At 50.1% G+C, this 14,856-nt stretch overlaps 1 protein-coding gene across 2 annotated transcripts in view; it reads right to left on the reverse strand.

Annotated features, from left to right (window-relative positions):
- The window catches only part of LOC143996081 (putative serine/threonine-protein kinase PRKY), a 32,878-nt gene extending 18,467 nt beyond the window's left edge, over positions 1-14,411 (reverse strand). Inside the window, exons 1-3 of one of the 2 annotated variants that reach the window (XM_077490906.1) lie at positions 14,329-14,411; positions 1,306-1,397; positions 147-209 (exon numbers count right to left, since the gene is read on the reverse strand). In XM_077490906.1, coding sequence (XP_077347032.1) covers positions 147-209; positions 1,306-1,379 — 137 coding nt within the window. In that variant the 5' untranslated portion in view covers positions 1,380-1,397; positions 14,329-14,411. Of the gene's footprint in view, positions 1-146; positions 210-1,305; positions 2,037-14,328 lie in introns of those variants that run through there. The other variant, XM_077490905.1, reaches the window with a different exon arrangement.
- Positions 14,412-14,856: the final 445 nt, after the last annotated feature.

The following is a 14,856-nucleotide window of genomic DNA, read 5'->3' on the forward strand; positions in this document are numbered from 1 at the left end:
GAATAGTTTCGCATTGTTGGTGTCAATGGGAGGAATAGTGCCCTAAGGGATGAATAAAGGCAAGCAAAGGGCTGTATCTGGCATGCATGCCACAGTTTGGAGACCAAAAATCTGGAACAATAAAATATGGTGGATCAATTTCTTACCCATGTGCGATGTCTCTGGAATGAAGAAATTGTATTGCACACAGCAGCTCAGCAGCAATAAACCTAATGGAAAAAGAAGAAGACATTTTGGTGAAAAACTTGTCCTATAATAACCTAGGCCCCATTCATATAACCTGATCCTAATTCTACTGGAAATAGGTATATTTTTGAAGACGTGTTGCATATTGCTAAGTCATTTTAACAAAATCTTTCCATAGGGATATTCAAATGTTTTTTAAATGCATATTACTTTTTTATTTGGCCATAAAGAAACACTGATGAGTTATCATTACGTTATTACTGTAAAGGTTTCTAAATACTAAAGAAATAACTGTTGTCTTATTTAGGAGTGTCAGCTAAGAGTACAATAGTTAGATCTACCTGAATCTTCCTGAGTTTAAAGTGGTTGTAAACCCTTACAGACCACTTTGACCTACAGGTAAGCCTAGATTAAGGCTTACTTGTAGGTCCAAGAAATATCTCCTAAACCGTGTAGGTATATTTGCAAAAAGACAGGAAACACTGTCTACGGCGCATGCGCCGTAGACAGCGGCACGCAGGTGCACTGAGCATTCCGCTGCTAATGGCGATATGCCGTTAGTGGTGGCTCCTGTGCGCATGCGCGGGAGTGACGTCATCGTGGCTCTGGCCAATCACAGTACCGGAGCCACGATACCTGGAAATAAGATGGATGCTCCGTGGAAGAGGGGACAGCAGTGACATCGCTGGCTCCTGTGTCAGGTAAGTGACGCATAATGGGCTACTATGCGATGCATAGTAGCCCATTATGCTTTACCTTTGCTTTACTTCCTCTTTAAAGCTACCCATGGATATTAGAATATATTTTTGAAAAGATCAAACTGCAATCTCAGGTCCGAGTCCCTCCCATGACTTTTAGAAGACGCCTTTGGTCAGGGTACAAATTCTGGCCAAATGGTGTTGGTTGACATGTCAGTTATCCTCCTCCTCTATTCCCTCTGTATTTAGTCAAATTAAAATTTAGGAGCAAGGCACCCCACAAGGGGTAGTTGGGTAAAGCAGGCATGCCCCCATCACCCCCCTTAATACAGAGGTCCCAATACTTTAAAGTGATCTGTCTACAAATTGTACATTCTACCTCTCTCCCCAGTCCCAACAAGCTCCATTATCAAGGACTTACCTCATGGTGTCTTTATCCAGAGGTTTCCTCTTCTGTACGAATGTTTTCAGGGTTCCACCATTTAAATACTCCATGACATAGAAAAGTAACCCCTGGAAGATAAAACAGATAAAAATTACAATGCATTCATTATTCACTATGAGAGTCCATATTCAACCCTTCACCTCTGTCTTTGGAGACTTTCAGTGAAACATTTTGCAACATGTCTGTGAAGGGTCTCATTTATTTAGGACATTTTATAGCTAGAACTAGTCACATCAGGCTTGTTCTGTGATGCTGAAGATGTTATGCTCCTTTCCCAAGCAGCAAGAACCAAATTCCATTCTTGGATGCCGATCAAAACTCTTCAAGATTATAGAACCAGTCCAGTTGACTAACATTTACAAACACAAGTGGTTGGATAGCTCTTAGCCCTTGTACACACGGTCGGAGAATTCCGTCGGAATGCACCCCGGTACCAGAGCAGTATTCCTCAAAGTCGGTCAATGGTTCGTCAAATCGCAGGGGGGTCTGGAGAGCCCTAAGAAAGTGTCTAAGTTGGACCGCGGTCCAAAAGGCTAGTTTATAGGGTCCCAATGTGTTACAGAGCGTCTCTATGGACGGCCAGTCCCCATGCGCCCGGAAGTGTCGTGCTTGTGTGCACTGTCTACTGGACATGGCCTTCAAAAGTTGGGTGTCCAGCCCTGGAGAGAATTGCGGGTTTCCTATAATAGGATATAGCGGAGAAGTAGGTGTGGACAGTGACTCTTGAGTATAGCTGTGATCCCACCCGGAGGGTCGTCCCAATCAGGGGATGCCTCTTCATATGGGCTGGGAGATGCTTATAACACCAGGCAGCTCCCCGTAGTGGCACCTGCGTCTGGGCCTGTTCCAGACGTATCCACAGCTTCAGATCTTGGTGTCGGCACCAGTCTATAATTCTACCAAGATGAACCGCTTGATAGTATTTTTTGACATCCGGAACGGCGAGGCCGCCATCGAGTTTGGGCATGGAGAGTAAAGTCCGGGCTAGTCTCGGTCTTCTATGTGCCCAAATAAAGCCGGTGAACAGAGCGTATACCTGTCTAAAATACATCGTAGGGACCGAAATAGGAAGTGCTTGCAGCAAATATAAAAATTTGGGCAAGATGCACATCTTAAGAAGATTACACCTGCCAAACCAGGAGTGAAGGCCCTTACTCCAGGATTCTAATAGGGTCCTGGTTCTGGCCAGCAGGGGAGGGAAGTTAAGTTTAAAGATATGATTTGGATTTGCAGGGACAAAGGTCCCTAGGTATGACAGAGCCGTGGATGTCCATTTAAAATTAAAGCTGGAACGGAGCCCCCGTATGGTCGCTTGCGGCAGTGCTACCCCCATGGCCTCCGATTTAGTGTACCGTATATACTCGAGTATAGGCCGACCCGAATATAAGCCGAGGCCCCCAATTTACCCCCAAAAAAACTGGCAAACTTATTGACTCGTGTATAAGCCGAGGGTGAGACATGCCTGTCCATCCCTGTGTGTGTGTCCGTCCCTGTGTGTCCGTCCATCCCTGTGTGTGTGTGTGTCCATCCATCCATCCATCCCTGTGTGTGTGTGTGTCCATCCATCCATCCATCCCTGTGTGTGTGTGTGTGTGTCCATCCATCCCTGTGTGTGTGTGTGTCCATCCATCCATCCATCCCTGTGTGTGTGTGTCTCCATCCATCCATCCCTGTGTGTGTGTGTGTCCATCCATCCATCCATCCCTGTGTGTGTGTGTCTCCATCCATCCATCCCTGTGTGTGTGTGTGTGTCCATCCATCCATCCATCCCTGTGTGTGTGTGTCTCCATCCATCCATCCCTGTGTGTGTGTGTGTCTCCATCCATCCATCCATCCCTGTGTGTGTGTGTCTCCATCCATCCATCCATCCCTGTGTGTGTGTGTGTCTCCATCCATCCATCCGTGTGTGTGTGTGTGTGTGTCCAGCCTACCTGTGTCCCGAGCCTTGCCTCCTTGCCTCCGTCCCGTGCCGTGCCTTGCCTCCTTGCCTCCGTCCCGTGCCGTGCCGTGCCTTGCCTCCGTCCCGTGTCGTGCCTTGCCTCCGTCCCGTCCCGTGCCGTGCCTTGCCTTGCCTCCGTCCCGTGCCTTGCCAGGATCGCCTCGGCGGCCATTCTAAAATTCAAAAGCCCCGCCTCCGCCTCCGCCTGTGATAGGCGGAACACTGAATTTCCCAGCAGCCTGTGTTCCGCCTATCACCGATATCGTCTCATCCTCGTACTACGGACGAGGATGAGACGATGTCTGTGATAGGCGGAACACAGGCTGCTGGGAAATTCAGTGTTCCGCCTATCACAGGCGGAGGCGGAGAAGGAGGCGCGGCTTTCAAATTGTAGTATGTCCGCCGTCTGTCTGCTCGATACGCTGATCGAGCAGTCAGACGGCGATGACTCGAGTATAAGCCGAGGGGGGCACTTTCAGCCTCAAAAAAGAGGCTGAAAATCTCGGCTTATACTCGAGTATATACGGTAGTTAATTTTTAGATTGGAGATCTGCCCGTATTCCTCGAATTCCCTGAGGAGATTCGGTAGGGATATCACTGGATTGGAGAGGGAAAACAGCAGGTCGTCCGCATATGCAGAGACCTTGAACTGGGCATCACCCGCGACAATGCCGCGGATATCGGGGTTATTCCTAACTTTACATAGAAAGGGTTCTAAGGAAAGGGCAAAAAGGAGGGGTGACAATGGGCAACCCTGCCTGGTTCCATTTGTAATTGGCAAGGGTTCCGACAGGATCCCATTCACTTTAATTTGTGCCGCTGGGGCAGCATATAATTGGGCTATCCACCTAGTCATTTTCTCACCTAAGCCTATATGGCGGAGGACAGTGAACATATACTCCCAGTTAACCCTATCAAAGGCTTTTTCTGCGTCTGTATTTAAAAAAACGGAAGGGGTTTGAGTCTGGTTCGCGATGTGGATCAAATTCAATACTTTAGTTGTGCTGTCTCTGGCCTCCCTAGTAGGGATGAACCCCACCTGATCTAAATGGACTAGGGACTGTAAGTGTCCGGCTAATCGGGTTGCTAATACTTTGGTGAATAGTTTAAGGTCAGTGTTCAACAACGAGATCGGTCTGTAGCTACTACAGGCCATGGGGTCCTTGCCTTCCTTAGGAATGACCGTGATATGGGCTCGAGTGGTATCGGTGGCGAAGGTGGCTGTGTTCCCTATGTCATCAAAAAAGGTCACCATATGGGAGCTAAGGGTGGGGAATAGGGTCGGGAGAGTAAAGCCATCCGGTCCAGGAGCCCTCCCGGGTTTAGCCGTATTAAGCGCCAACTCCAACTCTTCCGAAGTTATTGGGGCTTCTAACTCAGCTACGCCGTCAGGTGATAATGTAGGGATCTGGCTGGAAGCTACATATGCCTCCATCAGAGGTCGTCCTCCCGGTGGGGATGGTAGGTTGTAGAGGGTATGGTAAAAGGTTTTGAATTCATCCGCTATCTGATGCGGGAGGCCGACATTCACATTCGCCGCCGACCTAATTTGGGGGACATAGGTCCGTGTCTTAATGTCCTTGACCGCCCGCATTTATTTCCGGATTCATAGGCTACCAATCTGCATTTTTGTAACGCTGCCTTGGCCTTGTAGCCAAGGAGGTCATTAACCTGGCTCCTAAGAGAGGAAAGTTCAGCCTCCACGGATGGATCCAGGGAGGCTTTGTGTTGCAGCTCCAAAACCTGGAGTTTGGCCAGGAGTGAGTCCAATTGTTTCCCGTTTTCCTTCTTGATGCGCGAACCGTGTTTAATCAGAACACCTCGAATAACTGTTTTGTGTGCTTCCCATACTGCCCCCGGAGGGGAGTCAGCCGTTGTGTTTGTCTGAAAATAGAAAGTAAGTTCCCTATTCACCTCTTCCAGTATCTCCGGTTTCTGTAACAAACTTTCATTAAGACGCCAGAAGCGTGCCCTCCGGGATGAATCGGCGGACAGCTTGTAGGTCAATATAGTGGGGGCATGATCCGACCATGTCCTTTGACCTATAGAGGAGGCCTGAACCGCATGCAGTTGTCCATGGGGTATTAGAAAGAAATCTATTCTCGTGTATATTCTATGGGGAGGGGAATAGAACGTATAGTCCCGTTCACCCGGGTGTTGTAAGCGCCAGATGTCTACCAGTTATGACTCATGGAGACACTTGGTGATGCGTTTACGGGCACTAATAGGTAAGGAGGACAAACCCGTCGAAGTGTCCACGTGAGGGGCCAGAGGCACATTCCAGTCCCCCCCCCCCCAGTAACAGTTGGCCCTCCTGAAAGTCAGTCAATTTAGTCAAAACACGTCGCACAAACGCGTCCTGGCCTTCGTTTGGGGCATAGATATTCGCTAGCATCAACCGCACATCTCCCACTAGACCTTTAAGAAAGACATAACGCCCTTCCGGGTCTATCCTGGAATCCGTAAGAGTCCAGGGTACTTTACATGAGATGAGGATGGAGGCTCCCCGGGATTTCGTTTTATTAGTGGAGTGGTATGTCAAAGGGAAGAATCTGTTCTTGAGAACTGGCAACCTATCCTCTTTAAAGTGAGTTTCCTGGATATAGGCGATATCAACTTTTGCTCTTTTTAAGTCGTGCATCAACATACGGCGTTTCTCTGGAGTGTTAAGACCTTTCGCATTCAAGGAGTATAGTGTTAGGCAGTCCATCCTCAACCAGAGAGAAAAAAAAAAAAGGGGGGGGGGAAGGAGTTGGAAGGGAAGGTCTGAACAACGGGGGATAAGGGAAGGTTAGAAACTAAAGACAAGCAAGATGCTTGTTTGGCAAGCCTCTACCAGAAAAGGCAGAGAGCGTGCCGGCCTAAGTGGGGAAGCGACCTGGAACAGCCAAGGAGGGGAGCCCCCGCCTCCCCCGACCTCCCGGAGCCCTTGGAGATGTATGGGCATGGGCCGCCAGCATCAGCAGGCCCCCCCCATCCCATCCCCCCCGACCCCAAAACGGGGTGGCAGGGGGGAGGGCAAACGGCAGGAGCCGCCCACCCTGCCCCAGAAACAGCCAACCATGCCCCCCCATCCCGGGGGTCACACAGCCGAGACCAACCGGGTCTATGTCATCAGAAACAGAGGACCACGGCAAATTTCCCACCACTAGCCCTCCAGTTAAAAATCCCCCACTCCAGCAACCGAGAAGCCCCCTCTCGGTCTCTCAGCGGGCACGGGGGGGGATAATTTGCAGCGGCGTGGCAGGTACCAGGCGCAACGCACCCGCATCTACACGCACCACCCCGCTCAGCTGGGCTTACCGACTGGCGACCAATCCCCCCCAGTCATATATAGAACAGTATCCGGTACATTCAGGGTTATAAACATGCGGAATCAGAACCCAACAGAAATCTATAAAAAACAGAGGCAAAACATAGAGGAAAACAATATAACATTAGGCATGTATCAGTAACAATCAGTTAACCAGGGGAACACCCCAGCCAAAACATCCCCGTCCCCCACCGGGGCAGCCACCCCACCTGGAAGGAGGAGGGGGACCAAAAATGGCCCCCCCATCACCCCAGGAGGGCCGCCCCCCCCCCAAGGCCAGAGAGTGGGAACCCACACCCCCGGCACCCCGCATGAGCAGACACAAAGTCGGGGTAACCCCCTTAGTACATCAGCAGGTCCAGTATCCGGAGTGTCACCTCAGTCGGACGTAACTCGGCAGACCCTCCAGGGCGCCGGAGGCAGGGAGGGGGTAACATCCCACGGTCAGGGGGGGGGGCCCACGGGGCAATCCACAGAGCACAGGGGGAGAGGGACCCCCCCAGGGGCTCAGGTCCTCCAGGGAGGCGGGGCGGGGGGCGGACGGGGCAGGGGCGATCCACGGCACCCCGCCCTCTCGTGACGGGCAGCTACCCGTAGATAGGTGTAACACCCTGCCATCGAAGAAAAAGTGTTGAGGAAAGTCTGGAGCCAGCCCCCACCCCCCCCCCCCCCCAGCAATCATACATAGTCAGGACTCCAATGCATCCATGCCGGTGTAAATGAAACCATCAGTGGGAAAAGTAGACTGGGCCCAAGGGGGACCGAGCACTATCATGGCAGGGCTAACCCCCGTAGCGAGGGTCTGGTCCGCAACCTAGAGGGAGAATCCCTCACAACTCACGTGTCCCCTCCGGAGTAGCCGCCCGTGACCTCCGGCGCTGCCTCTGAAATCTCGGCTGGATGCCTCCCCGCGTAGGGTGCGGCCTGAATGTCCCCCCAATGGTGGCAGGAACGTCAGCCAGTTCTGCACTCTGATGGGCTCAATGTCCAGAAAGGTGAATAAAGCCGGCAGGTCCCGCGGCGCCCGGAGATGAAACGACCTTTGATCCCTCCGGAATATAACCGACAGTGGATATCCCCAGCGGTAGGTAGCACCTCTCCGGCGGGCCGCTTCTAGCACCGGGCGGAGCACTGCTCTCCTCTGTAGAGTGGCTCTAGATACATCAGGTAGAACCTTGACCGTTGCGCCGTCAAAATCCGTCTCCCCAGCCTCCCATGCTCTGCGAATAATCAATTCCTTATGCGAGTAGTGGTGGAGGCGGCAAATGACATCTCTCGGTCTGCTGGGATCCTGTGACTTCGGACCTAGCGCACGATGAATCCGATCGAATTCCAGGGTCGGGGGTAGGGGGTCACCCGGGAGCGCGCGGAAGATAGCAGTGGCAGAGGCCGCGAGGTCCTCCGGTCCGGTCGCTTCTGGAAGACCACGCAGACGGAGGTTGTTCCGCCTGCTCCTGTCCTCCATCTCTTCCTGGTGCAGCTGAAGCATCGTCGCGGCGTCAATATGGACATCTTGCAGGCGTTCTAGTGCGCTGACTCTGGTCTCCAGGTCTGCTGCAGTGGCCTCCCCCGCCGCCAGCCTAACAGTCACTGAGCCCAGTTCCCCTCGCACCTCCTGCATGTCCTTGCGGTGCTGTGTCTCAAGGCGGCCAATGAGGGACTCTATATCAGTCTTTGTGGGGAGAGCCCTGAGAAGCGCCCACATCTCGGCCATACCCTCGGGCTCCAGGGAGCCCGCCCGCGGGGCTCCCGATCCCGATTGCAAAGCAGGGGGGATATCAGAAAGAGAATCCGACTCCACGGAGGCCGTTGGTGATGCCGGCTGGCTCCGCTGATCAGCCCTGCCCACTCCACGTGGGTCCGCCATTGTAGATGCAGCGGGGGGGGGTCTGGGATCGCCGTAGAAAGTGTTCAATGTAGCCTCCGGAGTCCCGCAGTCTCACCTGTCCGATCCTCCCCCCCGTTCTCCGCTTCTTAGCTGGCCTGCCTCGAGCAAATTCAATAGTTCAGAGCATAGTAGGCTCCGGTGTTCAGGAGGAGGACGGGAGCTCGAAGCAAAAGCGTCCTCACTCAGCCATGTCCAGGCCACGCCCCCAGCACCTGCCTTTTACCCCTCCGCCCAGCCCACCCAAGTGCAGTATCAATCGATCACTGTCACTTACAAAACACTAAACACATCGATCGCAGAGTCAGGCCTGATCCCTGCGATCGCTAACAGTTTTTTTTGGTAGCGTTTTGTATTTAAATCCAGAAGGCAGTGCTTGGTTTTCGGGGTCCCGTACGTGGCAAGGCTCCCAAAAATTCCCCCACATGTGGTATCCCCGTTCTCGGGAGAAGCAGCAGAATTTATTTTGGGGTGTAATTTGACTTATGCCCATAGCATGTGTGAGCAATATATCATTCAGTGACAACTTTGTGCAAAAAAAAAAAAAAAAATTGTAATATTCCTGCAACTAGCACGGCTAGGCTCCCAAAAAGTCTCACAAATGTGGTACCCCAATACTCAAGAGAAGCAGCAGAATGTATTTTGAGGTGTAATTCCACATATGCCCATGGCATGTTTGAGCAATTTATAATTTAGTGACTTTGTCCAAAAAAAAACATTTTTTTTCTTTTCCCGCAACTTGTGGCAAAATATAAAATATTTCATGGACTCAACATGCCTCTCAGTAAATAGCTTGGGATGTCTACTTTCCTAAATGGGGTCATTTGGGGGGGGGGGGGGTTTGTGCTATTTTGGCATTTTATGGCCTTCGAAACTGTGATAGGTAGTGAGGAGTGAAATCAAAAATTTGCACCCTTAAGCCTCATACACACGATAGGACTTTGTACAAACTTTCCCTTGGGTTTTTGTACAAAGGGCGTCGGCCCTGAACTTGTATTGCATACACACAGCAGGACTTTTTCAGCCAACTTTCACCAAATCATGTGGTTTTTCTGCTCTTTACCGCCACCTTTGGTCAACTTCTGTATTGTTGGCTGATCTTTTGCATTGGTTCTGAGCATGCCTGTTTGTACTTTGTACAAAAGTCCTATGGTTTTCTGTACACACAATCAGACTTTGCTCCATCTGACTTTTGTTGCCAGAAAGTTTGTCCGTTCGCACAGCCAACAAAAGTCAGATGAAAACCAAAAAAGTTTGTCCGATGGAGCGTACACACAGTCAGATGTTGCTCCAAAACAGCTAATTTGCATGTTTGTTGTCAAAAAGTCTGATCGTGTGTATGGGCCTTTAGAAATCCTGAAGGCAGTGATTGGTTTTCGGGGTGCCGTACGCGGTTAGGCTCCCAAAAAGTCCCACATATGTGGTATCCCCGTACTCAGGAGAAGCAGCAGAATATATTTGTGGGGTGCAATTCCACATATAACTATGGCATGTGTGAGCAATATATCATTTAGTGACAACTTTTTGTAAACTTTTTTTTTTTGTGTGTCATTATTCAATCACTTGGGACAAAAAAAAAATATTCAATGGGCTCAACATGCCCCTCAGCAATTTCCTTGGGGTGTCTACTTTCCAAAAAGGGGTCATTTGGGGGGGGGGGGGTTGTACTACCCTGCCATTTTAGCACCTCAAGAAATGAGATAGGCAGTCATAAATTAAAAGCTGTGTAAATTCCAGAAAATGTACTCTAGTTTGTAGACGCTATAACTTTTGCGCAAACCAATAAATATACGCTTATTGACATTTTTTTTTACTAAAGACATGTGGCTGAATAAATTTTGCCCTAAATGTATGACTAAAATTGAGTTTATTCGATTTTTCTTATAACAATAAGTAGAAAATATCTTTTTTTCTCCAAATTTACGGTCTTTTTCCATTTATATCGCAAAAAATAAAAATCGCAAAGGCAATCAAATACCATCAAAAGAAAGCTCTATTTGTGGGAAGAAAAGGACGCAAATTTCGTTTGGGTACAACATTGCATGACCGCGCAATTACCAGTTAAAGCAGTGCAGTGCGAAATTGTAAAAAGACCTCTGGTCCTTAGGCTGAAAATTGGTCCGGGGCTAAAGTGGTTAATGAAGCGCCCATCAATGCAGCCTACCAATGAATGTTTGCTTGCTTGCATTCATTCAGGAGTTGGGACACAGACAGTCCTCTGCCAATGCTGCGCCTCTGACACTTTGTGCAAACGGAGCAGTGGCGGCCTGGTGATGCTGAGGCTAAGTTGCTTGTTGCAGAGAGAAAAGAGTAGGAACACCAGTGGCCAGGTGCCCCTAGGCAACAGTGCGCCCTAGGGGGCTGTTTAGTTTGCCTAGTGGTAGCACCGGTGTTCTGGCAGATAGTGTCCTGCCATCATATAGTGTCCGCCCCGTACTGCGCTTGCAAACTTTGGAAAATCCCCGAAGCTGAACGGCGCCTGCGCCGTGAGTGGAGGTGGTAGCCCCACCATCCAAGCGGACATAGGGTTGTTAAAATTAGAGGGCCCCTCGCGGGCGAGCTTGGCTCGCCACGCTTCGGGCTCAGCCTTGCTGCACTCAGCTCTTTTTTATTCCTACTCTATGTCCACTTGGATGGTGGGGCTAGAACCTGGACTCACGGCGCAGGCGCTGTTCATCCTCGGCTATTTTCGGAATCTGTGTTGCTGTGTACTGCGCAATGCGCAGTACACAGCGGACACTATCTGATGGGGGACCTTATATGATGGGATACCAGTCCTGCTACATAACTATAAATCTCCATGAATGAGCACACAACTGCTACCCTCTTCAGCTGCAGAGGCAGCAGCAGTTAGTCAATATTTTTGTTTATTTAAGCCCCCATACACATGATCAGAACAAAAAATATTGCTTTTGAATCGATCGTACGATAATCTGATTGTACACAGCGTTCCAGAGCCAATCATGACAGTTTATCTGATATATACGATCGGACATGCTTGAAACATTTCTGCGTACGTTACCAGATTGTATGATTTCTGCACTTCTCCCACGCCACACGAAAATACAGAAATTTATGGGATCCATTGATTTTTTTTTTTAATGGCATCCCCACACATGCAGCAAACACACTTGTATTCATACCTACCAAAACAGACCGCACTGCAATATAATGCAGATTGGTTTGAAGCGATTTCAAAAATCACATTTGCACCTTTATTGCACATTTCACGCAAACACGGCTGCCCATTAATATTAATAGGCTTCCTTAAGTGCCGGTTCACACTAGTGCGATGCGAGAACCCTGCAAATCAACTGCGGTTCCCGCATCGCACTCGACACATGCGAACTGCTGTGGAGTGTCATTATATGTTAACGACACCCCCATTTCAGCTTGCATATCGCACTGCGAACTGACAGTTCGGACATGAATCGGATCGCATGTATGTGTAAACACACATGCGATCCGATTCTGGTCCGAACAGTTAAAAGGGTCCTGTGCGTGTTTGGACCGAATGCGGTGCGATATCAGCCATACTATCTGTATGGCTGACATTGCACCGCACAGACATCGCATGTAATGGGAACAGCAGTGCGCTGCGAATTACATGCGATGTCTGGCATTGCACAAGTGTGAACCAGCACTAAGGCTGGGTTCACACCAGAGCAATGCGGGAACACCGCGAATCCGCGGCGTTTTCCCGCATCGCATGCCTCCCGCCGGCAGTTCACACTGCCCTATGCGGACTGCTGGGAGTGTCAATGAAATCTTAATGACACCCCCAGATCAGTCCGCATATCGCAGTGCGATCTGCAAACTCTGACAGGAATCGGATCGCATGGTGTGAACACCCATGCGATCCGATTCTGCTGCGGACCAAAGAAAGGGTCCTGTGCGAGTTTGCGGCGGGTGCGATGCGAATTCAGCCATACTATCTGTATGGCTGAACTCGCATCGCTACAGAGATCGGATATGATTTGCACTGCAGTGCGGTGCGAATCACATCCGGGTCTCCCACCCGCAGCGGTGTGAACCCAGCCTTAAACACGATACGTGGGAACACACACACTCTGATACACCTCGGGGGGAGCAAGTCCTCAATAAAGGGAAAAGGGAATGTGACCCCCCCCCATCACTGCACATGGGGTGACCCCATTATTATATATCAGTACACATGGGGTGACCCTACATTTATACATAGCGGTGACCCCACATTAATATACAGGGGTAACCCTCATCACTACACAATAGTTGACCCCCATTATTACACATCGCTACACAGGGGTGACCCCACATTATTACACTGGGGTGACCCCTTAATTACTGCACAGAGTTACCCCCATTACCATCACTACACAGGAGGAACCCCATTATTACATATTACCACACAGGGTGACCCCCCCCCCCCATTATTACACATCGGTGACCAAAAAGTAAAGAAAGTTGCATAGAGGTGATAGTGGGAGGACTGAACCATATACAGGTGGGGGGATGTCCTGGCACACACTTACCCCATGGTGATGGGTGGTCAGGCAGCTGCGGATGACAACCAGCGGGAGGACTCTGTGTCTCTCTGGCTCTCAGGAGATCACACATGCGCCTCTCATCAGTGGATTCCCACAGAGCTCCAGCCGGTGTTCTGCCTAATAGAGTCCGGCCATCAATATGTGTCCGCTCCGTACTGCGCATGCGCAGTACGGAGCAGACGAAGCTTCGGAAAATCTCCGAAGCTGAACGGCGCCTGCGCCGTGAGTGGAGGTGGTAGCCCCACCATGCAAGCGGACATAGGGTTGTGAATTTTAGAGGGCCCCTCGCGGGCGAGCTTCGCTCGCCACGCTTCGGGCTCGGCCTCGCTGCGCTCGGCTCTTTTTTATTCTAACTCTATGTCCACTTGGATAGTGGGGATAGAACCTGGACTCACGGCGCAGGCGCCGTTCATCCTCGGCAATTTTCGGAATCTGTGTTCCTGTGTACTGCGCATGCGCAGTACGCAGGGGACAGCATCTGATGGAGGACCCTATTTGACAAGACACCGGCACCAGACTTTGTATGAACCCGGGAAGGAGAGGTGGAGTGTGCTCAGTCCCCCACCCTCCTCCAGTGACCAGGGTTAGTGGATATCTGTTCTCTGCTCTGATGTACTGTGGATGAAGTGAGAACACCGGCGAAGAGCATCCCCGGCATCCCTTTAGATGGGTCACAGGCAGCACCAGAGTTCTCCACCCGCCACCACTGCGCCTCTGAGACTGTACGGAGGGCCTCGGGAGGGGCTGCCTGCTGTGTTGAGACGGACATAGTTGCTGGCTGCAGACAGAGGGAAGAGGGTCACCAGTGGCCGGGTGCCCTAGGCAGCTGCCTAGTCCGCCTAGTGGTAGCACCGGCCCTGCTTAAGAGTTCCCATTACTGGAACTAAGGGGCCAAGCCCAACCCCTGAAAAACAACCCCACATCATATTCCCTCCACCAGATGATTTAGACCAGTGCGCACAGCAAGGTCCATAAAGACATGGATGAGCGAGTTTGGGGTGGAGGAACTTGACTGACCTGCACAGTCCTGACCTCAACCCGATAGAACACCTGTGATGAATTACAGCTGAGACTGAAAGCCAGGCCTTCTCATCCAACATCAGTGCCTGACCTCACAAATGTGCATCTGGAAGAATGCCAAAATATTCCCATAGACACACTCCTAAACTTTGAAGATAGCCTTCCTAGAAGAGTTGAAGCTGTTATGGCTGCAAAGGGTGGGCCAATTCAATATTGAACCCTACGGGCTAAGACTGGGATGCCATTAAAGTGGATGTAAACCCACTCTCATCCTTTCTAAACTACTGCAATTAGTTATCTAGAAGGATATACATACCTCCTGTCCTGTGTGTATACTTATCTGTCACATGTCTCCCCTCTGTCTACTATATGAGACCTGGAAAACTGCAGATTTTGTGGGTGGGTCTGTTTTCCAGGGCTCAGTGGGTGGAGTCATGATGTCTGTAGAGACTCCCCGCCCACCTCTACACTCCCCTTATCAACATGGATTTACTCCTGTGTAAATGATAAAAGATTTGTGATCATAGAATAGTATTTTATTTAGATAAGTCTATATCACTTTCACAGAAAAGCAGTCACCTTGTACAGCTCATAGAGTACTTCATCAATATATATATATAATTTTTTTTTTTTTTTTACAATTCCCCTTCTTCAGCATATATTATGTTAAAAGGTTTATTACAACAAGGTATGTTATGGCCACCAACCATCGCAGCACTGCAGTCCACATTGGGGTTGATTTACTAAAACTGGAGAGTGCAAAATCTGATGCAGCTGTGCATGGCAGCCAATCAGCTTCTAACTTCAGCTTCTTCAATTCATCCTTGACAATAAAATCTGGAAG

Source organism: Lithobates pipiens, unplaced genomic scaffold (assembly GCF_037356315.1).
Source record: "Lithobates pipiens isolate NorthernLeopardFrog02 unplaced genomic scaffold, aLitPip1_a1.2 Scaffold_19, whole genome shotgun sequence".
NCBI lineage: Eukaryota > Metazoa > Chordata > Amphibia > Anura > Ranidae > Lithobates > Lithobates pipiens.